The sequence below is a fragment of the Gracilinanus agilis genome, chromosome 2 (genome assembly GCF_016433145.1).
Source record: "Gracilinanus agilis isolate LMUSP501 chromosome 2, AgileGrace, whole genome shotgun sequence".
Taxonomy (NCBI): Eukaryota; Metazoa; Chordata; class Mammalia; order Didelphimorphia; family Didelphidae; genus Gracilinanus; species Gracilinanus agilis.
Window position 1 is genome coordinate 721,724,764 of NC_058131.1, and position 26,466 is coordinate 721,751,229.

At 44.3% G+C, this 26,466-nt stretch overlaps 1 protein-coding gene across 1 annotated transcript in view; it reads left to right on the plus strand.

Moving 5' to 3' along the window:
* The window catches only part of FANK1 (fibronectin type III and ankyrin repeat domains 1), a 78,250-nt gene that overhangs the window by 41,657 nt on the left and 10,127 nt on the right, over positions 1-26,466 (plus strand). The window contains exons 2-3 of the mRNA XM_044662963.1: positions 15,764-15,941; positions 21,954-22,078. Of these exons, the coding sequence (XP_044518898.1) occupies positions 15,764-15,941; positions 21,954-22,078 (303 nt within the window). The remainder of the gene's footprint in view (positions 1-15,763; positions 15,942-21,953; positions 22,079-26,466) is intronic.

Below are 26,466 nucleotides of genomic sequence, written 5' to 3' on the forward strand. Positions count from 1 at the left end.
TATCTGTTTTTGGGCTTCCTGGCTTAAGTATCAGCACCATATTTGCATCATGAAAAGAATTTGGTAGGGCTTCTTTTTTGCTTATTTTGTCAAATAGTTTGTATGGTATTGGGATTAATTGTTCTTTAAATGCTTGATTGAATTCACTTGTGAATCCATCTGGCCCTTGGGATTTTTTCACGGAGAGTTCATTGATGGCTTGTTCAATTTCTTTTTCTGAAATGGGATTATTAAGAATTCTATTTCCTCTTTTGTTAATATAGGTAATTTATATTTTTGTAAATATTCATCCATTCCACTTAGATGATCAGATTTATTGTCATGTGAATTTCCTCTTCCTTAGAAGTGAAATCACCCTTGTCATTTTTGATGCTGGTAATTTGATTTTCTCTCTCTTTTTTAATCAAATTAACCAATACTCTTATCTATTTTATTTTATTTGTTTCATAGAACCAGCACTTAGTTCAATAGTTCTTTTATTTTTAATTTTATTAATTTCTCCTTTGATTTTTAGGATTTCCAGTTTAGTCTACCTGGGGATTTTTAATTTGTTCTTTTTCTTTCTTTTTAAAATTTATTTAGAATATTTTTCTATGGTTCTATGATTCATTATTTTTCCCACCCCTCCTCCCAACCCCCTCCTGGAGCTGACAAGGTTATACATGTATCATTGTTCAAAACATATTTCCATGTTATTCTTATTTGCAGTAGAGGGATCTTTTAACATTAGAACCCCAATCATATCTTCATTGAACCACATGATCAATCATATGTTTTTCTTCTGCATTTTTGCTCCCACAGTTCTTTCTTTGAATGTGTTCTTTCTCATAAGTCCCTCTGGATTGTCCTGGGTCATTGCATTGCTGCTAATAACAGTCAGTTACATTCAGTTGTGCCACAATGTATCAGTTTCTGTACAATGTTCTCCTGGTTCTGCTCCTTTTGCTCTGCATCACCTTCTGGAGGTCTTTGCAGTTCACATGAAAATCCTCCAGTTCATCATTCCTTTCAGCACAGTAGTTCAATCACCATCAGATACCACAATTTATTCAGCCATTCCCCAATTGAGGGATACCCCCACATTTTCCAATTTTTTTTCTACCACAAAGAGTGTGGCTATGAACACTTTTGCACAAGTATTTTTCCTTATTATCTCTTTGGGGTATAAGCCCCAGCAGTGGTATGGCTAGATCAAAAGGAAGGCATTCTTTTAAAGCCCTTTGCACATAATTCCAAATTGCCCTCTAGAATGGTTAGAAATTTTTTTTAGTTGTGTGCCCAATTCATTGATCTGCTTTTTTCTCTATTTTACTGATATAAGCATTTAGGGATATAAATTTTTCCCCTGAGTACTGCTTTGGCTGTATCCCATCAGTTTTGATATATTGTCTCCTCATTGTCATTCTCTTCAGTGAAATCAGATTGTTTCTATGATTTGTTCTTTGACCCACCAGTTTTGAAGAATTAGATTATTTACCTTTCTATGAACCCTTATTGATTATAATTTTTATTGAATTATGGTCTGAAAATGTTGTATTTATTATTTCTGCTTTTCTGCATTTGGTTGTGAAGTTTTTATGCCCTAGTACAGCATTGGCAAAGATGTGGCATGTGTTCCCAGCATGCCAGAGAGAGCTGCTCTGTTCCTCCTCTCCACCGTGCCTGGGGATAATGTTCACATGCTTTTGCCCCTCTGCCCAGTAGCCAGATGCAAGAACTTCTGTCCCCTGTCTGGGGTAATGTGAGGGGCTCATAGGCTAGGGCATGGTCAATTTTTGTATATGTACCAATGACTGCTGAAAAGAAGGTATATTCATTTTTATCCTTATTTAGTTTTCTCCAGATCTATTAAATTTAACTTCTCAAAATTTCATTCATTTCCTTCTTTCTTATTTATTTTTTGCTTAGATTTATTTAGTTCTAATAGGACAAAGTTGGAATCTGTCCCCCACTAATATAGTTTTACTATTTATTTCCTTTTTAAGTTCCAATAGTTTCTCCTTTAAAAATCTGGATGCTATACCATTTGGTGCACACATGTTGAGTACTGATATTTCTTCATTATCTATACTTCCTTTTATCAAGATGTAATTACCTTCCTTACTTCTTTTAATCAAATCTATTTTTGCTTTAGCTTTGTCTGAGATCATGATTGCTCCTCCTGCCTTCTTTGTCTCAGTTGAAGCCCAATAGATTCTGCTTCAGACCCTTACCTTTACCCTGTGTGTATCTACCTGCCTCATGTGTGTTTTTTGTAAACAGCATATCATAGGATTTTGGTTTTTAATCCACTCTGCTATCTGCTTCCATTTTATGGATAAGTTCTGTAAACGGTAAAAATTATTATTATTTTATATTTTAATTTTTATAGTTCATTCCATTTATAGTCACAGTTGTGATAACCATCTGTGTATTTCCCTCCACCTTGATTTCCTCTTTTTTAATCCTGTCCTTTCTCTGTTCACTCTTTCTGTCTATACTCACTTTTTAGCACACCTCCCTTTCCCCTCTCTTTTATGACTCCCTATCAACCTCCATTCGTATTCCCCTCCTACTTCTCTAAAGGGTTTTTTAATCTTCTCCCCCAACTTCTCCCTCCTTTATATTACTCCCCTCCCCATCATCCCTTTTCTTTTTCCCCTTCTATTTCTCTATAGGGTAAGATATGATTCTATACCCCAATGAATTAGTTCTTCCCTCTCTGAGCCAATTCCAATGGAAGTGAGGTTTAAGTATTACCCATCACCACCGTCATCCTCCCCTCCACTGTAATAGTATTCCCTCCATCCCCGTGCCTCTCTATATGATATAATTTACCCCTATTTTACTTCTCACTTCCCATTTCTCTTAGTACAATCCTCTTTTTCACCTCTAGTTTAAGTTGATATGTAAAAAAACAGTATGTGTCTATGCATATGCTTCTTCTAATTACTATGATAATGTTAAAAAAAATTAAGAGTTACAGATATCATCTTTCCATATAGGAATATAAACAATTTGACCTTATTGAGATCCTCAAATTTTTTCTCCTATTTACCTTTTTATGCTTCTCTTGAATTCTGTATTTGGACATCATGTTTTCTATTTAAGTCTCTTCTTCAGGAATGCTTGGAAATCTATTTTATTAAATGACCATACTTTCTCCTGATTGTAAACCCAATTCCCTTGCCTTCCAGAATATCATATTCCAAGCCTTCCAGGCCTTCAATGTGGAAGCTGTCAGATACTGTGTAATCCTGACTGGAGCTCCATGATGTATATGTTTTTAACTTTAATTTTTAAAAATATTTTTCCATGTTTCCATGATTAATTTTCTTTCCCTCCCCTCTTCTCTCCCCTCTCCCAGAGTTGACAAGCAATTTCATTGGGTTGTACAAGTTTGATACCTATTTCCATATTATTCATTTTTAACATAGAACAGACTTTTAAAGCTGAAACCCTGAATCATATACCCAAATAAACAAGAGATAGCTCCAAGATATTTGAGATGTTTCTTTTTGGTTGCTTGCCATATTTTCTCCTTGACCTGGGAGCTCTTGAACTTGACTATAACATTCCTGGAAGTTGTCATTTGAGGATTTATTGCAGAAGGTGATATGTGGATTTTTTTTTCAATTTCTATTTTACCCTCTTGTTCAATGATATATCAGGGCAGTTTTCTTTGATAATTTATTGTAATATGATGTTTAAACTATTTTTTGGTCATGATGGTCCAATAATTCTTAAATTGTCTCTCCTGGATCTGTTTTCCAGGTCAAATTTTTTTTCAATGAGATATTTCATATTTTCTTCTATTTTTAAATTTTGTTTTATTGTTTCGTTATGTCTCATGAAGTCATTAGCTTCTATTTGCCAAATTCTAATTTTTAAAAGTCTGAATTTCTTTCCTGACATTTTGATCCTCCTTTTCCATTTAGTTCATTCTACTTGTCATGGTACTCTTTTCTTCATTGGATTTTTGTGCCTTTTCTTCCAGTTGACCATTTTCACTTTTTAAGTTGTTGCTTTCTTTTTGCATTACTTGCATTTCTTTTCCTGATTTTTCTTTGACCTGTTTTATTTGATATTAAATTCCTTTTTGAGTGTTTCAGAACTTGAGACCAGTTCCTGTTTTGTTATGATGATAATAACAGATAGTTTAGAGAAGCAGATAAATGTGTCAGGGCCAAATAGAGCTTTTCCATGCTTTGCATCTCCACACAACAGTTTTTCTTTGAAGTTTTACTTGTGGTTGCTTGGATGTCACCATCCTATCTTGGTTTTGTGCTTTGCTCTTTGTCACCATAGAAAATTTTTAGGGTTAAGTGCTGTTTGCTCATTTTCCTAGGGTTTTTTTTTGCCTGTGGACTGGGAATTTTGAAAGCTGCTGATTCTGTCTCCTCTGCTGCTGGCTTGCAGGGATTGGCACTGTAAGCTATTTTGCCCTGGGGCTAGGCCTTCACTACAACAGTACAGGCTTGAAAGGGCCCAGTGCTATATACTTCCAGGCCTCACTGCAGGCTAGTGCTAGGGCCTGGGACTTCATAGAGTAGGTCTGAGTGACTATTTTGTTGGTGTAGCCCACATCTCGGGATCCCAAAGTTGGCCAATATCTAGTTGTAGAACCTGGCACAGCAGGTGGAGGGGTGGTTGGCTATCCCTCTTCTATGTGTAATTTTGCTTCTTGTTCCCCTTTATCCCATGAAAATCAATTCTCTATGCCTACCTTTCAAGTTGTGTTCTGCGGGAGAGCCCCCTTTCTCTGTGTTTTTTTTTTTTGTTGGTTTTTGATTCCTGTTGTTTTGAGGCACTTTTTAAAAAGGTTGGTTTGGAATCGTTGTCAGTGTAGTTCTGGCTTTCACTGCTAATAAGCTGCCATTTTGGCTGGGCCCCTCTAATACATTTATTTTCTCACAAAGCCCATCACTGAGTTTTCATGCCCAGACTTAGAGCCTATAGCACTTGAATTAAGTTTTGGGGGTATAATTGCAACAAAATAGAGTTTTAAAGGCAAACAATGAAAATAAGCTGTGAATGTATGAAGAGCTCCTCATAACATTATGGTGAGCAAGTGAAGTACCTGGTAGTATTCTGGCCACCCCACAAACTTGTGCTCATTGTTTTCATTTTTTTTTCTATTGTAAGAGTCTCAAATGTGTGCAGTTGTTGATGCAAACAAAAATGAGGTTACTAATAAAATTGCATAAATGCTTGACTTCCCATATGTTAAACATGCAAATGTTAAGGGCTAACTGCATTTATGCTCAATGTGGCTTCTGGGCAGAGACCAAGGTATATATTGTTATTATTTTCATTATTTTACTTCTCTATTCAAGCTGACTATTTCTCCTTGGTGTATGTTAAGATATCTATACCTTTTAAGTCCAAATGCCATTTTGATACCATTAGAGAAATATTCTATGAGATAGAGTTGTTTAGTTTGTTTTTCAGTGTACCAATGGGTTTTTAACCAACTCTGTCTTTAATTCAAAAGCTACATTTAGTTCTAATTAGGAGTGGTGATGATGGATTTAAGACAAGGCAGAACCATAGTGCACTTCAACCATCTCCCCCCAAAAAGCCATGTTTTATATAAGTTTTATTGATGGAGTGTTTTATGTAGAAAACAATTGTCCTCATAGAAATGAAGTCTTTTTTTTTTAATTTTTCCATGGTTACATGATTCATGTTCTTGCTCTCTCTTCCCCACCTCCCTCCCCCAGTAGTCGATGCACATTTCCACTGGTTTCTTTCTGTGTCATTGATCAAGACCTATTTCCATATTATTGATAATTGTTCTAGGGTGGTCATTAAGCGTCTACATCCTAATTGTGTCCACATCAACCCATGTCTTCAAGCAGTTGTTTTTCTTCTGTGTTTCCACTCCTGTAGTTCTTCCTCTGAATGTGGGTAGCATCTTTTCCATAAATCCCTCAGAATTGGACATAAAGTCTTACTAGATTTGGGATTCTTTTATATATTTGTAGCAATGAACAAGACATAAATGTGGAACTGTGTCAAAGGCAATATAAATGTTGTGGTCCTTGAAGAGTGACTTGTTCAATAATTACTGAATAAATTATGAGCTTTTTTAATGTCCCTAGGATGTTTTGGTACACCTGTTTTGTTTTCCTGTGTTTATAGAATTTTCTAGTGAAATAAGCTCTGGGAGCCTTTTCTCACTTTATTTATTTATTCATTTATTTATTTATTTGTTCGTTCATTCATTCATTTATTTATTTATTTATTTATGATTCAGAGATTTTATTTTCCCAATTACATATAATAATTTTCAACACTTGTTTTCCAAAATTTTAAGATGCAAACTATCTCCCTCTCCCCCTTTCCTCCTCCCACATGGAGATGGTAAATAATTTGATCAGGATCATATATGAATTATTATGAAAAATACATTTCCATATTGGACATTATTGTAAAAGCACACTCACACAAAACCCAAACCCCCAAATAAAATTATAAACACACTGATGTGAAAGATAGTCTGCTTTGATCCACATCCATCCAATTCCAACAGTTCTTTCTCTTAAAGTGGATAGTACTCCCTATCATAAGTCCTTCAGAATTATCCCAGATATTTCATTGCTGTGAGTAACCAAGTTTTCACCATTGATCATTGCACAGTATTGCTGTTATTGTGTACAATGTTCTCCCAGTTCTGCTTATTTTGCTCTGCATCAGTTTGTAGAGGTCTTTCCATTTGAAACCATCCTGTTCATCATTTCTAATAGTACAATAGTATTCATCATGAACATAAACCACCATTTTTTTCAGCCATTCTCCATTTTCCAAGTTTTTGTCACCAGAAAAAGAGATGCTATAAACATTTCTTTGTTCAAGTAGGGCCTTTCCTTTTTATTATCTTTTTGTGATACAGACTCGGTAGTCGTTTTACTAAATCAAAGGCTATGTACAATTTTGTAGTCCTTTGGGAATAGTTCCCAATTGCCTTCCAGAGTCATTGGATCAATTCAGAACTCTACCAACAATACAAGTAGTGTCTCAGTTTAGCCACATCCCCGCCAACATTTATCCCTTTCCTTTACTCTCATGTTGGCCAGTCTGATAAGGTGTGAGCTACCACTTCAGAGTTGTTTTAATTTACATTTCTCTCATCAAGAGGGATTTAGGGGGACAGTTGGTTGGCTCAGTGGATTGAGAGCCAGGCCCAGAGACGGGAGGTCCTGGGTTCAAATCTAACATCAGACACTTCCCAGCTGTGTGACTCTGGGAAAGTCACTTAACCCCCATTGCCTAGCCCTTACCACTCTTCTGCCTTAGAGCCAATACACAATATTGACTCCAAGACGGAAGGTAAGGGTTTTTAAAAAAAGAGGGATTTCATATGATTATTGATAGCTTTGACTTCTTTTTTTGGAAGTTAAAGTGTTTATTGATGTGTTTAAACTTTGTACATTCCCCACAGACCACAGTAAAGAGTTTGCAGGCTAAGTTTAAGCTATGCATAGTGGGAGAGACATGGATGGGAAAGGGAAAAGCAGGAAAGCCTAAAGTCATAGGAAAATAGAAAAAAATACACCACAGGTTACCAGAACCTCCAAATTAAAAAAAAACTGTGAGCATCAACATCAACTATACAAGCATTACAAAGACATGATGGCGAATACAATGAAAATTGTGATTGCTCTCCATGGTTTCTATAGATCTAGTTTTCTATAAAAGTTACAGTATCCTTTTTCCAAATGAAAGCAAACATTCAAATTGTGTTATTCAATGACTTATGGGATAGGGAAGAGTGTTATGAGCAGCCTAGCCCCTCGATATGACGATGCATCTTCTTCAGGTGGACACCAGATAACCCGATAACAATGGTAAGGGAGAGGTAGTAAGATTAAAGCATATTTAAAAGGACAAATGTCAGAGAAGGCAAAAATTCAAAGCTTTGTTCAAGGAAGTTAAAATAGCTTTGACTTCTTTATCTGGAAATTGCTTGTTCATATCCTTTGACCATTTGTCAACTGGGAAATGGCTCCCATTCTTACAAATTTGACTTAGTTCTCTATAGATTTGAGAAATGAGGCCTTCATCAGAGAAATTTGTTATAAATTTTTATCTAAATTTGTTGTTTCCCTTCTAATCTTGGTTGCATTGGTTTTGGTTGTTAAAAAGCTTTTAAAATTTAATATAGTGAAAATTATTCATTTTATGCTTTACAATGCTCTCTACCTCTTGTCTGGTCATAAATTCTTCCTTTCTCCATTGATCTGCCAGGTAAACTATTCTGTGTTCCCATGATTTAGTTATGGTACTCCTCTCTATAGCTACATCATATATCCATTTCTGAGTGCTTTTTTTACATAGTATACAATCACATAATTGGCCCAGGTTTGGAGGAGGCCTTGGTTTTCCCATCTTGTGATAATATATATGTGATATCTTAAGGTGGGGTGAGACTAGCTTGAGAAGAAGTGGGTAAAGTGATTTCCTAGCCACCCATCCATATTGTGAAGTATTTGCACCTCTCTACATTCCAGGTCTGCAGAGAAACTTCCATTATCTCCCTTGATGTAACTGTTCACTTTTCATTATATTAGGAAGAATAAAATGTTTTGTTTCTCTTTTGACCCACCTTGCGTTTTCATCATCAGCACCCTGACATCCAGAAATGGTCCCTGTCCTCCCTTGTCAGGGGTCCCTGTAACCTTTCTGATTCCTTTGCTTCTAACTCAAGCCTTTGTTTGTAAAGGTTTTGACTGAGGTTGAATTATCTCACCCTCTCCCTTCTAGAAAGGCATCTATCTCTTCCTTGTGGCAAAGACTAAAAAGGAGAAAAACAAAAGAATTTGATCTTTGGCAACTTAAACACCTTTACCATATCTGGCAGATCCACCATTGGTCCCAAACATCTTCAATAAAAGGAGGGAAGTGTATTTTCTGAATTCCACTTCATTGCGAGTCAAGCTTGGTCATCACAATGATGTGGCAATTGTCTCCACTCAGTAACTCGGCTTGTTTCCATTGCTGCCATAATTGTGTGTGTTGTTTTCTTGGTTCCTCTTCACTTGGCATCATTTCATAGAAATAGAAGTATTCCCATGCATGTCTGAATTCTTTCTATTCGTTACTTCTTTTTTTTATAACCCTCACCTTCCGTCTTAGGATCAATACTTTGTATTGGTTCCAAGGCAGAAAAGTGGTAAAGGCTAGGTAATGGAGGTTAAGTGACTTGCCCAGGGTCACACAGCCAGGAAATGTCTGAGGCCAGATTTGAACCCAGGGCCTTCCATCTCTAGGCCTAGCTCTAAAACCATTGAACCACCTAGCTGCTCCCTTATCTATTACTTCTTAAGGCATTGTAATATTCTATTATATTCATGTGCTACCAATTGTTTAGACACTTCCCAATCAATAGTCACCTACTTTGTTTCCAGGCTTTTGCTACCACAAAATATCCTGCTGGAAATATTCTGGGTTATATAGGATTTATTTTTACCTCCAGGAGCTCTAGGTTAATGGATATGAATATTTTCATCACTTCTTCAAGCATCATAATTCCATACTTCTTTTCAGAATGTTTGGACCAATTCAGAACTCTTACAACAAAACTGCAGTCTGCTTGTCTTCCCAAAGCCCGTCCAACATTGATTTCTCATCTTTTTCCATTTTTGCCAACGTACTAGATGGGAGGTGAAAGTTCTGAGTTGTTTTCAGCTCTGTTTTTCTTATTCTTTAGTGATTTGGAGAAATTTTTCCTGTGGTTGTTAACAGCTTGTAATTCTTCTTAGAACCCTTAGTTTGTTCCTGATCACTTATCCATAGGGGGATTTCTATTACCCGCCTTTTTTTTTTCAACATTTAATAATATTTATTTATTTCATTCATTCATTCATTCATCCATTTATTTATTTATTTGTTTGCTTATTTATTCATTTATTTATTTATTTATTTTGAACCCTTAATTTCGGTGTATTGTCTCATAGGTGGAAGAGTGGTAAGGGTGGGCAATGGGGGTCAAGTGACTTGCCCAGGGTCACACAGCTGAGAAGTGGCTGAGGCCAGATTTGAACCTAGGACCTCCTGTCTCTAGGCCTGGCTCTCAATCCACTGAGCTACCCAGATGCCCCCAATATTTATTTTTTAGAAAAGTTAACATGGTTAACATGGTTCATGCTCTTACTTTCCCCTTCACCCCCCTGACTTCCTCCCCACCCCCCCCACCCCATAGCCGATGCACATTTCTACTGGTTTTAACGTGTCATGGATCAAGACCTATTTCTGTATTATTGGGAATTGTTCTAGGTGGTCATTTCGAGTCTACATCCCCAATCATGTCCACCTCAGCCCATGTGTTCAAGCGATTGTTTTTCTTCTGTTTCCACTCCTGCAGTTCTTCCTCTGAATATGGGTAGCATCTTTACCATAAATCCCTCAGAATTGTCCTGGGTCATTGCATTGCTGCTGGTACAGACGTCCATTACATTCGATTTTACCACAGTGTATCAGTCTCTGTGTACAATGTTCTCCTGGTTCTGCTCCTTTCACTCTGCATCACTTCCTGGAGGTCTTTCCAGTTCACATGGAATTCCTCCAGTTCATTATTCCTTTGAGCACAATAGTATTCCATCACCAGCATATACCACACTTTGTTCAGCCATTCCCCAATTGAAGGACATACCCTCATGTTCCAGTTTTTTACCACCACAAAAAGCACAGCTATAAATATTTTCATACAAGTCTGTTTATCTATGATCTCTTTGGGGTACAAACCCAGCAATGGTATGGCTGGATCAAAGGGCAGGCATTCTTTTATAGCCCTTTGAGCATAGTTCCAAATTGCCTTCCAGAATGGTTGGATCAGTTCACAACTCCACCAGCAATGCATTAATGTCCCAATTTTGCCACATCCCCTCCAGCATTCATTATTTTCCCCTTCTGTCATTTTAGCCAATCTGCTAGGTGTGAGGTGACACCTCAGAGTTGTTTTGATTTGCATTTCTCTAATTATTAGAGATTTAGAACAGTTTCTCATGTGCTTATTGATACTTTTAATTTCTTTACCTGAAAATTGCCTAGTCATGTCCCTTGCCCATTTATCAATTGGGGAATGGCTTGATTTTTTATACAATTGGTTTAACTCCTTGTATATTTGAGTAATTAGACCCCTGTCAGAGTTTTTTTTTATAAAGATTTTTCCCCCAATTTGTTGTTTCCCTTCTATCCCCTTTTTAAATCACATACATAGGTTGGATGTCAGACCTTTATCCACTTGATAAAATAGTTTCTGTTCTTTCTCTGCTCCTAGCTGCACTGATTTTTATTCACATAAAGGCTTTTACTTTTATATAATCGTAAGTTTATATTTTATCTTGGGCGATTTACTCTATTCCTTGTTTATCTAAGATCATTAAGCCACATATGTGATTGGTCCCTAACATGGTTCTTTTCAAGTTGAGGACCATTTTGAGTTGATCATAGTATGTAGTATAAAGTATTAATCTAAACCCAATTTCTGCCCAACTCCTTTCCAGTTTTCCTAATAGTTCTTGCTCCCACCCAAGTACTTTACTTTTTCAGATTTGTAGAAAATTGGACTACTTAATATGATTGTTGATTCTTATTTATTTAATTTGTTCCATTGACTAATTTTTCTGTTTTTTTCAAACTAATACCAAATTATTTTGACAATTACTGCCTTACAATATAACTTGAGTACTGGGAGTGCTAATCCCCGCCCACTCCTATGTTTACAAAATATTTCCTTTGAGATTCTAGATTTTTTGTTTCCCTAAATGAATTTTATTATTTTATTTAGCTCTAAACTCTGTTGGGAGTTTGATTGACATATAGCCTAAATTAGTGCTATTTTTTTAAAATATTGGTATAGCTCAGCCTTGAACCATGAATATCCCTCAATTACTGTAATGATTAATTTCTTTAAAGAATATTCTGTAGTTGTATTTATTAAAGTCTTGAGTGTGCTTTGGTAGATTAGTTCCCAGATATAGAATGCATTTTTACGTTATCTTAAATGATATTCTCTTGGATTTTGTTATTGCTATAGGGAGATGATGAGAATAATTTATCACCATAGAATTGCCAGCATGAATACATTCCCTTAAAAGCAAATTTTGAATAGCTAGAAATGGGAGTCTCAATAACTAGCAGTAAAAAGTGAAAGGGATTGCCTTGGTGTCTGCACACCCTAATGGCTGGCACCCTGTCTGTGAGTTCCTGGTGTGAGCACTTCTGTCCAGGGAGGGCCCTGTCGGTCATCGAGGACTCACATTAGACAAGGCCTCACGCCGGACGTTCAATCATTGTGCCCAGGGCTGGTTTTCAATCTGGATCATTTCTTTAAAGAGTGAGAAGGAATAAATCATCTTTCAAAATGTCAAACTCTTTCTGGGCTCCGTACCAGGCCTGCAGGGTGTGAGGAGCCGCCAGGAAGCTCTTTGTGCTCTTTGCTATGGGCAGGGTTCCAGGCACCAGGGAGAGAGGCCACTTGTGAGTGACTGGTGCCACGCACAGCTGGGTATCTCTGACTCCTTCTCTGAGCATTTATTACTGTGGAACCTTAAAGGAGAGCTAGCCCACGGAGAGAGCTGCTTGGTCCCAGCTGTAGGATCCCAGGGACCTCTAGCTTGGTGTTTGCCTTTGGAATTCAGTCATTCAGATGTCAGTCCCAGAGGAGGAAATGTTCTTTCCCTCCTCATTGCATTGTGGGCAATTAAATGGCAGCCTAACGGTGTTTTGTGAGGTCCTCAGTAGTAATATGATGATGGGATGCTGAGGCCCCAGATCGAGCCCTGGAGAACAGGGAAGGAGCACGGATCAAATCGCAGGCCACTAAGATCAGCATCATTTGGACACCAAGAAAACACAGGGAAAAAAGGCTATTTCTCCCCTGCTCCTTGCCTCCTGCTGCCCACATGTCCACCTGGAAGACGTGCAGAATATAAGACGGGAAGAAGAGAACAGCCCTCTCTATGGCACCTGCTCCGTGCCAGGAACTCTGCCAGGCCCTTTGTGACCATTGCCTTATTGGATCCTTGTGTGGCAGCAGCTCTTCTTAGGCTCATTTTACAGTTAAAACAACTGAGGCAGACAAAGGTTAAATGACTTGCCAAACTAGGAAGTAAACTTGGAGGTTCCTTCAGTGCTTTGTCCACTGTGGATCGAGCTGCCTCGGTGATAGTGGGGTGGATTGAGGGGTGGGAGTGGGGTGAGGAGTGAGGGCACCTTTGCTTTTCTTCCATGGGACTGCCATTGATGTGTTGTAGAATCCAGAGAAGAGGGAGCACCATCTACTTAACTTGGGAGAATTTGCTCCAACAAAATAAAGACAATTTTTCCTTCGTACAACTAATTGCATTCATTTCTCCCCTTTTTGTGGTGACAAAAAATTGGAAACTGAAGGGATATCCATCCATTGGGGAATGACTGAACAAGTTGTGGTATGTGGTTGTCTCAGAATACTACTGTGCCATAAGAAACGATGAACAGGAGGATTTCAGAAAAACTTGGAAAGACTTGGCATCGACTGATGCTCGGTGAAGTGAGCAGAACCAGGAGAACACTTGTTGTACATAGTAACAGAAAGATTGTACAATGATCAGCTGTGAAGGACAATAATAATCAGCAATTCAAAATGCCATCCATAGCCATAGAAGGAACTGTCAGAATATTTCCTTCATGAGTTTTTCCTTGCATGTGCAATGTATGCCTTCTTTCAAGACATTAGGAATTTGGAAATTTATATTGGATGACAGCACTGGGAAAGCCTGTATCAGATTGTTTACCATCTGGAGAGACAAGGGAGAGAATTTGTATTGCAAAAGGTCAGAAAACAGTTTTTTTAAAAAATTATTTCTACATGTAATTAAAAAAAAAGAAATCAAAAAAGATTTCTATAGAATAAATCACATCAAGGTCTTCTGATTCGCTTAATTTTTATCTCTCTTTAATATCTTTATTCTAAAATGTTTCTTTTACAATATAAAATTTTTATTTTGTATAGAAGATGTAATAAATGTGGACAGATGAAAGTGGAAAAGAAAGGAGCGTTTTTCTTATACTCAGTTGTTACAACGACAGTGAGAAAGACCAAAGCAATATTGAACCTTAAGGAGCTTACAGTCTAGTCAGGGGTGAACATGGCAAATACCTCTGACATGGGAATTGGTTGGGAGATGAGGGCCATCAGTGGGCACTGGAATATGGAGGGGCATCTCCCTGAAATAGGGCTTGAGCTGTACGTTGAGGACATGATGCAGATGGCACAGTGGATAGACTTCACTGGGCTTGGAGTCAGGAAGATGTGGTTTCAAATCTTCTCTCAGACACTAGCTAGGTGATCACGGACAAGCCACTTCACCTCTGCCTGCCTCAGTTTCCACATCTGTAAAATGAGGGTGTTAGACTTGATTGGCTCTTAGGTCCATTCTAGCTGTAAACCTATGATCCTGTGATTCCAGGCACAAGGAAGAGTGTGGTCAAAGCCATAAGAGGCAGGAATGAGTGTAGTCTGTGGGGAGGATGTTGAACCCTTTTTCTGCTCCTTCCTAACACTGTCTCCCACCTGGGATTATCACTTTATGGGAAAGTAGTATTTTATACTGTGAGATGTTTCAGCTACTCCTGGTCTTTCAGGAATTCTTATTGTTTTATGGAATACTCTGATGGAATAAGTACTGGCATTCCCAGACAGCATACTTGAGGTTTAGTGCTTGGCACAATAGCCTGGACCTTCTAGAACGAAGTCCCATGAAATAGAATAAGAGCAGACATGGACAGAGCACTTTGCAGATATCGCCTCAACTGAGTTTTCTTTCTACAGACTTACAGGTTTTAGGGATAAAGAGAATGTGTTCTAATTTGTGCTCTCCCAAATTGGGACCGGCTGTGATGGAAGTAGGGGCTTTCCTCTCACTGATCTTCAAGTGCAAGTTGGCTAGCCACCCATTGGTGTCGACTTAAAGGAGGTTTCTGATTAATTAATAGGTTGTATTAAATATGGAGTCCTTCCTTCTTTCTTCCTCCCTCCTTCCTTCCCTCCCTTCCTTCCTTCTCCTCTTACTTAGCCTTCCTTAATAGATGCCTTCCCTTATAACAGATTCTGCACCTTTCTCCAATTGATGCTTTGCTCTGCTGAGAGGCCAGAGGCATCCAGCTGAGGGCATCTCTGTGGGAAGTTGAAGGCATCATTGCCCCATCCTCAGGAGCATGTGTTTCTGAACTGGCCCATCAGTGATGGCTATAAGCACCGACCTAACAATGCACAGGCCTTCTTCCTCTCCCAGTCTTCTGGCCTCCATGGCCTCCTCTCAGAGGTGCTTGGCCAGGGTTAGCGATTCTGCCCACAGGTTTTCTGCTGCTGACACTAATGGATTAATGCAGGGACTTTAAAGCTGGCACTTGGGCCTCCCCAGCACCGTCTCAATTGCCTCCGTTTTGTCCACAAAATTATGTGCCCCAGGACATCCCGTCCTTGAATGGTGCCAGCAGAATGGTGGGAATTTGGAAAGTAGCAGGCTCTGTGGCCCAAACAGGGGCCTGCATTTGACTTCTGGCTTCTGTTGCCCATTTAGTGGGCTGCTGTGAAGAGTCAGCCTCTGTTTTCCTGTGGAGTGCATTCTCCTTGAGGGCAGGCTCCATCTTTGTTGGTGTTTCTATCAGCTTTAGCACCAAGCAGAGCAACACCTGGCACATAGTAGCTGCTAAAGAAATACTTGTTAAACTGAATAAGTTGAATAGAATTTCTACCTCACTGAAAAATGTCTTGAAATACTGTATTTTTTTTTTTTAGCAATTGTTCCTGCCTCAAAACCTCATCCACCAGTGGTGGGTAAAGTGACTCATCACAGCATTGAATTATACTGGGATTTGGACAAGAAAATCCAAAGAAAAGGACCTCAGGAACAGTGGTTAAGGTTTTCAATAGAAGAGGAGGACCCCAAAATGCACACTTATGGTATCATTTATACGTAGGTGCAATGTTGAATAGTTTCAAGTTTTGTCCAGGTTTCCAAATTACGTGGAGGGATTTGTAGTCTTCATCCAGGGCAAACATTCATTTCAAAGTTTCCGCAATGCCACGACGGCCGACTTGAGCTTTTTGGCCTGTCCTTTTTAGAAGAAGGTTTTTTTTTAAGTTGCCTTAATTAAATACTTAATTAGTGTTTTTCTTGGCTCTCTTCAAAATTGAGAAGCAGTAGTCGTGGGGATTGGAGTCCAGAGGCCCAGATTTGTGCCCTGCTTGTCCTCAGCAAGTCCCCTGACTTCTAAATCACACACGTTGTTAGGACAGTTCTTAACTTGGGGTCCATGGATGGGTCTCCCCTACCCCTCCCCAAGAGGATGTGGGGAGAGATTTCCGAGGATCTGTGGCCCTGGAAGGAAAACGGCATCTTGGTTTTTATTCCCCTTTGGCTTCCTTTGTATCCTCTTTTTTTTTCCATTTGAGAGTAGGATTCTGAGCAGGGTCTGTCTAGGAATTCATCAGCCTTCTGGTTCCAGGGGTCCAAGACCTAAAAGGCTAGAACCCTGGCTCGAGAGGGTGCTGAGAGGAGGAGTGCCCTTCTCTGAGGAAACCAGAGATCTGGGCCAAAATGAATTCTTTAGGTTACATAATGAATAACTGTTTAAAATTCCAAACCCAGGGACATAAGCGAGGCCGGTCTGAGAGCTGGGTCCAGGCTCTCCTCTCCTGTGCCTCAGAATTCTCTCCTAGATTGAGTTAGGCGGGATGAGCACCTGACCTAGCCTGAACGGTGCTTTATTCTTCTAGAAATCCTCACAGCTATGGAGAACCAGAGAGGGGAGCCTTGGTTATGGGGACTTGGGATCAGGGTCTAGCAAGCGAGCCAGCCCCATGGAATGTCCATTTTCACATGTATCGATTCTTTTGGATCTGTTTTATGGTGAAATTTCTGTGTCTTCGGAAAAAAAATAGGGATGAAGGGCAGACATGTTACGGCACCGTGTGCTCCTGGAAAGTCAGTGAAGACTTTTTAGTTGAGATTTCAAAGGTGGAAGGGAACCTTCTTGACAGCCCCAGTCACTGCAGCCAGGCTGCCTCGTGGGAGGGAAGGCATCCTTAGCCATCATTCTTTTAAAAAATCAGACTTAGGATTTCTTTATTCTAAACAATATTTTAGCCTTCCCCCATTACATATAAAAACAATTTTTTTTAACCCTTGTACTTTGGTGTATTGTCTCATAGGTGGAAGATTGGTAAGGGTGGGCAATGGGGGTCAAGTGACTTGCCCAGGGTCACACAGCTGGGAAGTGGCTGAGGCCGGATTTGAACCCAGGACCTCCCATCTCTAGGCCTGACTCTCACTCCACTGAGCTACCCAGCTGCCCCTAAAAACAATTTTAAAATTCATTTTATAAAGAAAATGTTGAGCCCCAAATTCTCCCCCCTTCCTTATCCTCTCCCCTCCCTGAGAAGGCAAGGAAGCTGATAGAGACTTTGCACGTGCAGATGTGTCAGACATTTTCCCATATTGGTCATTTAGGGAGCTCCCTATATAGAAACCTCCAGATAAGCCCCTGCCGTGCCTCTGGGGAAGGCCAAGGGACTTGCTCTGGGCTGCAGAGCCAGCAAGGCGCAAAGGCAGGCCCTTCTGGCCGTCGGCCTACCGTGGGTCCTGAGAAGGAAGAGGGGCCTCTCCGTCGGGCAGCTCTGTGGCACACAGACCTGGGAAAAGCCAAGCAGCACCAGAGCCAGAACCGAGGGAGAATCGCCAAGGCCGAGGCAGGAAAGCACACACAGGGGCTTCACAGAGATGAGAGAATTGGGACAAGGACTTGGTGTGTTATTCAGAGTGGGCCCAGGGGCCGTGGCCCCCACAGCTGGGGCCCTCACACCCTCTCCTCTATTCCCTTGGATCCTGGCTCTGGCTGGGGGGAGCCTGAGGATGAGCGTCTTCCATCTTCTCTTCTCTCATCTCCTCCCCATCCACCGTGGCCCAGGCCAAACAGTGGTGTCTGCTTACCGAGTATCAGGATGATAGTCCACAGCCCTGGCCTCCTCCCTAGAACTGGGGGGCTGGGAGAGAGCCCTTCCCTCCTCCCCCTCACAGCCTCGTGGGTCCTTGCTCAGCCTGGCTCATGTTTTCTGGGCTGGATTGCCAGGTCAGCTTCGTGGAGAAGGAGCCAGCAGAGGCCACTAGGTGGCAGGATGGGACTGCATTCATCTTGACCTCTGCTCTGCCAGTGATGCTAAGGGGACCATTTGGGGCAGATTCAGTCTGAGATCTTGGCCTGAGGGTTGCAGAGGACCATGGGAGCCCAGAACTCAGCGACTGCTTCACTTGGGATGCCCCTGCCCGGCTGGTGCCACGCAGCCCCGTGATGCTTCCCTGCCAGGGTCCTTCACAGTCTCTAGTTAGGTCCTGGTGCTTTGGTGGCAGAGAGAGCTTCCAAACTGGCCTCTCTCCACTCCTGCCTGTGGCCGCAGCCACACAGATCATCCTTCTTTGGTCATGTTCCTTCTTGGTTGGCATGAAAGGCCCTTCACAGTGGGATCCGAACCAGCATTTCCACCTCATTTCGAGCTGTGGGAGCCCTCTGCTCTAGCCAGAATGTCCTGCTCCCTTTTTTGAAAATGCCTCATACTTTTCTACCCCTTGTGCCGGGCCCTACGACTAGGAGATCGCCCCCAAACTGCCCCCCGGAATGGAAGTCTTTCTGCTTCCTCAAGGCCGATCAAAGGCCATCTCCACTTCCCAACCCACCCCAAATGCTCAGGCTCTCCCCCTGGACACTGGCCCATCTGGTTCGCTAAGCTCTTGTGCACACCCTGCCTCCCATCACTCGGCCTGAGAGCTCAAAGCCAGTGGACAGTGTCTAGGCCTCTTACACTGGCCTCAGTTCTCAGAGCAATGCCCTCTCTGACCCTGAAGAAGACACACAAGGATCTAGAGCCTGCCAGTTCCTCAGCACAGGCTGCCCTGAATGGCTCGGTCAGCCCTTTCCTTCATGGCTGTGGTTTCCTGGGTCCTTTGGGATACCCGGCAGGGCTTTCTGTTTCATCTGATTTGGAGGGGGGGTGTTGTTTGTTCACAAAGGCCCGCTGCTCCTCTCCTCTGCATGGGCAGAGGGCAAAGACCCCAGGACCCCAAGGAGCAGCACTTCATCTCATCCTTAGCTTGTGGGCACCCATCTGACTCCTATGTTGGAGCCACCATGCGGGGAGGGTTGCTAGCAAGGACTAAGAGGCCGATGCCCCATTTGCTCCCTCATCCCCTGGTGAAACGAAGCACTCTGGATCTTACTTTGGGAAGATGCTTCTTGTTTGTAATTGAATCCAAAATTGTTCTCAGGCCTCTGGGACACGCCAAGATGGACTCTGTAGGGCCTCTTGACATTAGGAAATGGGAGATTTCCTGTTGTCTCCTCAGTTACCACAGGCAGTCTGTAAACTTGAGTTGTAATGCCCAGTGGGTCCATAAATAGTTAGCAAGTGCCTGCTATCAGGCATCAGAGGCAGCTGGTGGCATAACTTCCATTTGTGGCAGTTTCCTTAGCTATAAAAGGGGGGGTGATAGCACCTACTTCTCTGGGTTGTTGTGGTGATCAGACAAGATAATATTTGTAAAAAAGCTCTGAACACAGTGGCTCGCACATAGTTGGTGCTTAGCAAGTACTAATTCTCTTCCCTCAGTGCTGGGGAGACGAGGACAGGTAAAGTCTCTGCCACTGAAGAGGACACAGTCACAAGGGACATGACGTGCCCAGAACTGTACAAACAAGCTATGGGAGAGGAAACGGTGAACAACAGGAAGGCACCAGAAGTTGTGGGGGGCACATGGTCTTCCTGTGGGAGAGAAGATTTCCTTTGGGACTCGAAGGAAGTGGAAGGAGGCAGCCGAGCATCCCAGGGGGTAGGGTCAGGAGGAGTGGCCAACCAGGGCCCCCATGTCCTTCTATTCTTGGAAAGGTCTGTTTTTCTTGGCTTTGTGCATTTGGTGTTCTGGTTTATGTACAATCTAGACTCAACACTTCTCTGTTTTCTTGATTCTTTGGTTCTATAAATATTCCCTTAGCACCACTTCTAGTCACTAGGTCTCCAAGTCCCTGGTATCACTTCATTTTTGTTCATTATTTTTTTCTTCTGGATGGGCCAACATGAGGGTCATTTAGGCCCACTTCCTCATTTTACAGATGGGAAAACTGAGATCCAAAATGATTGCCCCTCCAAGTGCTTGAAGCATAGATTGTGAACCCCTAGTGTGGTCTTGGTTTCTCTGGAGGGGTTGCTGGGGAGGAAGGAGAAATCCACACTTACTGTGGCATAATCCAGCCAAAGGAAGACTCTCAAGGGAAGATCCTGAGGACAGAGGCCTGAAAGTTCTTTATTGAGAATGACAGCAGGAAAGAGAAGGGACATGAACATAATGCAGTCTAGCTTTGAGCCACGAGGTAAGAAAAACTTTAGGTTAGGAACAAAAAAGGAACACTTTTTGAGCCGTGAAGGCTGGGGAGGCCCTGATGGTTTGAGCACTGGGGTGGGTCAGAACGAGACCCTGGGATTCAAGGAGAGAATGAGGGTGTCTTGCCCTTTGAACCTGGAATTTAGGAAATTGGGAAGAGCCTCCGGGTCCTCTCACCTCATTTCTCCCTGATCATGAAATCGCCTCCAAATGATTGGCCCTGGCTTTATTGATTCCTTCTCCAGATATGTATATCTCCATTGCCATCTTCCAACTGATTCTAATCAAGACGGTTCTGAGCCTATTTTCAACCAGTGTTCTCATGGGGACTTGTAGCAGGAAAGTGGAGTTCTTAGGTGGGCCACTGACCTCTTTTTCCCTGGGTTCCATCTCTTTCTTAAACCCTCCATTGTGTCCAGGCTATTCTGACACTTAGCCTTGCCTTCCTTCATTTGGCACACACAAGGATGTGGGCTCCCCGCCCAGCACACAGCATGGCCCAGGCAGTAGAGGCTTTGTCCACTTTGCTTCTCGCACATGCCTAGTCTGGGGCAACTTGCTGAGGTGCTGATGGATCTCAGGAAGGAGGCTTTGTGGGTTCCGGGGTTGGTGGCCTTTGGCACATCCTCGTACCTAGCCCTAGGAGAGCCTAAGGGCCTCCCTGCCTCTCAACCATCTTCCAGGACAAAGACAGTCCTCTGCTAAGGGTGTCTCCCTGTTTTCAATCACTGAGGTTTTAATAATCAGCTCATTGTCAGCCAAGTGATCTCTGGTATTACATCTCAAATGGAATCTAAAGTGGAGACATGCTTGTAAACCACAGCCATAGTGGGGTCTCCTGCTCTCAAACAGAAAATGGAGTTTGCCTTAGGGCATCATTTGTGAACACTTCTCTTCTCATAGTTGGCACAGTGAAGAAAGATCTGGACATGAAGTCAGGAAGACCCGAGTTCAAGTTTGGCCTCAGACATTTGCTACCAGTTGACTTTGGGAAAGTCATTTATCTTCTGTGTGCTCAGTTTTCTCACCTGTAAAATGGAGGTGGTAATAGCATCTACTTCCCAGGGTGGTCACAAGGATCCAAACTTAAAGTTCCCTACCTCTTCTTCATCAAAGATGGCCTTGGTATGTGTAGGTTACTCCCATAAAGATTTTCTGGAGATGAGGGAGCCCAGTACTAACCTGTGTAGAGAGCAGAGGCTCACCACATGATCTTTCTGGTTTTCCAGATATGAACCCAGTGCCACATTTTATCCTTAGAAAACAAAACCAACCAGAACTTCCCATTGGAAGGGATCCTTACTTAGAGATTATGGGGTCTCAAATGTGGCCATTTAATAGATGAAGAAACTGAAGTCCTGGGAACTCTGTGCCTGTGTCTGTGGATGTGTCTGTATGTGGCTTACCCTGGGCCACGGTGCCGCTATAGGCAAATATTTTTAGTTGCCAACATGAATGCAATACCAATGTATAGGAATCTGGTCCCAGCCTGTCTCACTCTCAACGGAGGCCAATTGGCCGACCAAATGCTAACCATGTTGTATGTCTTCTCTCCAGAGGCTACGCAACAAAGCACACTGTGGAAGGTCTGGAGCCCAGAACCTTGTATAAATTTCGATTGAAGGTCACCAACCCCTCAGGAGAATATTACTATAGTCCAGTCGTCTCAGTGTCTACTACCAGTGAGTATAGACGCCCCCAAGCCTGGGAAGCACTTTCAGATGAATGTGGATGGTGCTTGACTTACAAAGGCCTGGAAAATGGGCGATGACCCTGCTGCCTGGCCAGCTTTGAGGCAGCAGGAGGAAGTGCAGGTTGTCGCTTCATCAGTTAGGAGATCTGTCCCTTTATGCTGGAAGAGGCCTGGAGGATGGGCATTTTTAGGGGCCGGGATGGTGCAGGGGTTAGGGGGATGCGGCAGGCCTTGCCGGGCTGGGGTGCAGGGGGAGCTGGAGATAAGTCTGATCCTTCTCACGCCCTCTCCTCCCAGGATGGATTTTGGGGCTCCCTCATTTTCTCTCCCCTCTGGGGATGCCCGGGATTTTCTGCCAGCACTAACAGGCCGGCTTATTTCTTCCATCAGAATCAAAGCATGAAGCGAATGCCCTGGAGAGAAAGGGCGGAGGGTGGGGTTAGGTGCCATTGGTGGACACACAGGAATGGTTCTGAGTGGGGAATGCTGAACTGTCCAGGAGCTCTGGCCTGAGGGAGGCGTGTGTCTCCTATGAGCTGGCATTTATAGAACCCTTAAAGTTCACAAATTGCTGTATAAACTCTCCAAGATTGCTTATTTACAGAAGAACCTCTAGTCTGTGTTGGAGGGAGCCACCACAATGGGAATACTGGCCACCTGTGAAATCCCAGGTTCTGACCAAAAGGACATAGCTGTAACCTCCTGGGACTCTTCCTACAGGAGGGAGGGGGAGACACTGCAGGGCTCTTGTGACCCTCGGACTCTTGAGGCAAGGCTGGATCCCAAGACCCCCATACCCTGAGCCTGGGCTCTCTCCCCTGCCCCTCGCCATCTCCATGGGGTTGGATTCTGTTTAGAAAAAGATTGTAGCAAAGGCCAGAGCTTTCAGGAGTGACACCAGGGTAAGGCCAAGCCCAGATGTGGCCTTTCAGAGGCAGTACCCGACCCCCAGATGTCTTCTTTGGTGGCACCAAGGCCATGAAACATTCTGGCTTCTGGAGGCAGTGACTATCATGGCCTCTGCAGTGTGGGCATCTGTCTGTCCACATGGATGTGTGTTGGCCATCTGTGCACAAAGAGAGCTGCCTGGGTGCTGCTACATGCTCGTGTGGACAGACTTCTGTTGCTTTCTGGTGATTTAAGCTGGGCCCTTTCCAACTTGAGTTCTGGTGCCTCAAGTCTAGATACGAGATGACTAATGCACTAAAGATAACCACAGCCAGGATGTCTTAGATGGAGAAGGACGGGGCCAGGGTGTTGGCCTGACCCACAGGCCTGAACAGAGGAGCCCGTCGGCATTGGCTCCCCTCGTGCCAGGAGGAATGGGTTTGCGAAGGGGATCCCCAGGTCAGTGAGATCCAGCAGAACTGACCGAGCCAGGACTCGGCCTAGAAACCTGGGCTGGGCCCCAGGGAGACATGGTGGAAGACATGATGCATGGCGGCTGCAGGACCAACAGCAAGAGCAAAATAGGGGACTGCGGGATGAAGAAGGGAGAGAGCGTCGCTCCGAGGGCACCAGGAGACAAGATCGCTGCTCTGTCTCAGGAAGAATCACTCTTTAGCAAGTGGGGGACCTCTTTCTTGGTCCAGCTGGGCTGAAAGCATGAAAGAATTCCCAATGTGAATTAGGCATACCTCGAAAGAAACGGGCCTGGACATCCACGTGTCGTCTGGAGGAGCCGCATGTCCGGGGCAGGCAAGGAGTCCAAGGAGGTGGCCCCCACATTCCTTCTTGGAGAGATAACCATCTTGGCAGGAATCCTAGAGAAGCCCCTGGCAGATGCCAGAGAAGTTTGAGGCCCTCCAGCCTCTGTTCAGAAAGCGTCCGTGTGGGCCTGTGAGATAGGGTGGGGCTGGCTGTGAGGCCACGGGGTGGCCTGGAGGGAGCAGGGCTTTAGCAGGGCTACTTGAGGGGGCAGGCCTGGGGCTAGAGATGGGCTCGGGGTGGGGGGGGGGAGAGGAGCTGACTAGGTTTTCTTGTGCCCTCCTGGATGGCTGCTGCCAGGCTTAGCAGGGAGCCTGGTCTCAATGGACAGACGAGACAGATGGGGAATGGCTAGGACATTGGGAGCAGGCTCGCCACATTCCTCCCTCGTAGGTCAGGCTCTCCTCTGGACTCGGTGCTGTTCTCATTGATTATCGCTCAAGAATAATGGGATGTATCTCATAGACTATATAACAGTGCTTGACACCCTCAACCCAGCAAGTACCACCAGCAAGGGCACCTCTCTCTGTTCCACAGAGTTTACAGACCGGGGACACCTGAGAACTGAAAATACTCTTGGGGGACAATCATTACCATTCCATTGGAAGCTAGTTTTGCTTTTTTAAAGCCCTGAACTTCCATCTTAGAATCAGATTGGTTCCAAGGCAGAAGAGCAGGAAGGGAAATGGGGGTCAAGTGACTTGCCCAGGGTCACCCAGCTAGGAAGTATCTGAGGCCAGATCTGAACCCAGGATCTCCTGTCTCTAGGCCTGGCTCTCCTTCCACTGAGCCCCGAACTGCCCCCAATTGGAAGGTGTTTGAATGAATCACAAAAGTATGCTCTTTGTTTAAGGACCTCCTGCCTGTTTTTGTAGGTAAAGTACATGAGACTTGCTTAAAGGAGGTGCACAACTTTAATCCAGGGGTTCCTTAGAAAGAAAGAAAGCCAGCTGCCACTGGCCAGTGCGCCCAGCCCTTTGTCACTGCTTTCAAGGGAGCCCCCAAACCCCCAAATAGGCCTCAGCACTGATTTTGAGGCCTTGCCTGCATAGCTGCCACTAAGTGACCCTCGTCTGGCCCAGGAAGGCTTGATTTCCGAGGCTCGCTCTGGTCACTCCCTGCCCTTTGGGGCTCTGCCTTTGGGTCCAGCTTTGCTCAGACGCACTCTAGGGCTGTGAGTCCTCCTCAGACCAAGGCCCAGTGCAGCATGCAGGCCTGGAAGCCACAAACGGAGGCGAGAAAGGTGGGAAGCTGGCTCGGCCCCCGTGGTGGCTCTCTTGGCCACCTCTGGGGAAATCCCCTTCCATTCTCCCCCCTAAATCTTGAGCCAGTGGACAGAGTTGGGGCGTCTTGTCCGCCGTGGCCCTCTGCCCTTGCTCTCATCTCCTTGGCAGGAGAGAGGAGGGGCATGGCTGTGGAGCCGGGACCGGAAGGGCTAGGGCTTCTCTTTCTTGGCTTGCCCATGCCAGACCAGCCATGGCACCATCCTGTGTCTCCCAGGCCGGAACGTCTGCCCTGGCACCAGCGAGGGCAGGTCCCTGCTCTAAGCCTGGGAGAGAGCTTTCCAGACCCCGAGGGAGGCGGGCGGCAGGTGCCCCGGAGGACCTGGCAGGCTTTGGGCTGGGGGTCCGCTGCAGGGGCAGAGCGAAAAGCAGAGAATTCATTCCCAGTGGCCTGCGGGAGCGCGCCGGGCGCCCCCTGCCCCAAACAGCATGTCTCCAGGTGAGATGGAGGACGGGCCGGGGCCGGGGCCGGGGCCGGGGCCGGGGCCGGAACCGGGGATGGCCGAGCCGAGCCGCTACTCGGTGTCTGTCTGCGCTTCATGCTTCTAAAGGGACAACATGGAGGATTTCACTTATTTATGTATTTACTGACTAGTCCTTGTGAGCGTCCCGGGGATGCGAACCCTATTGAGAGGGGCAGGCGGGAACCAGACCCTTCTGGAGGATAAACGCCTTAGAGCGCGCCTCGCGGCCGGCCGGGAGGATGGCCTCGGACACCAATCAGAACACGCGGTGTTGGCGGCCCTTCTGGATTTCTGCCGGTCCTGGGCAGGGCCGAGCGGCGACTCGGGGCATCTCGGGGGGGGGGGGCACTCATGGGGCCAGCCTTGTCCTCGCACATGGGGGGCGCTCTTCCTTCTGGCTGGGTCGGGGGCGTGTTGGGGTGCAGGTGCCCCGAGTGTGGGGAGATGGAGAGGCATCCATCCGTGCTTGTTGGAACTGTGCCGGGACGTGGCAGTCTGGGGTGTGAAGAGAAAGCGTGTGTGGGCGATGCCCCTTGGACAAGGCCGGGTGTTGGGGGGCACCGTCTCCCAGGGGGGTGCCTCGGGGGCAGCAGCTCTCCCTGACGCTCTGCTCCCTGCAAGGAAGACCGGGGCTGACTCGGTCCTACCATAACGTAGCAGTGAATGCAGGAGGGCTGTGAGGAGGAGGAGGAGGAGGAGGAGGAGGAGGAGGAGAGGTGGGTGGCAGGTGCCCTGGAGGATCTGGTAGGCTTTGGGCTGGGGGTCCCAAGGAGAAGGAGGAGGAGGAAGAAGGAAGAGGAAGGAGGAGGAGGAGGAGGAAGAAGAGGAAGGAGGAGGAGGAGAAGGAGGAAGAGGAAGGAGGAGGAGGAAGGAAAAGGAGGAAGAGGAAGGAAGAGGAGGAAGAGGAAGGAGGAGGAGGAAGA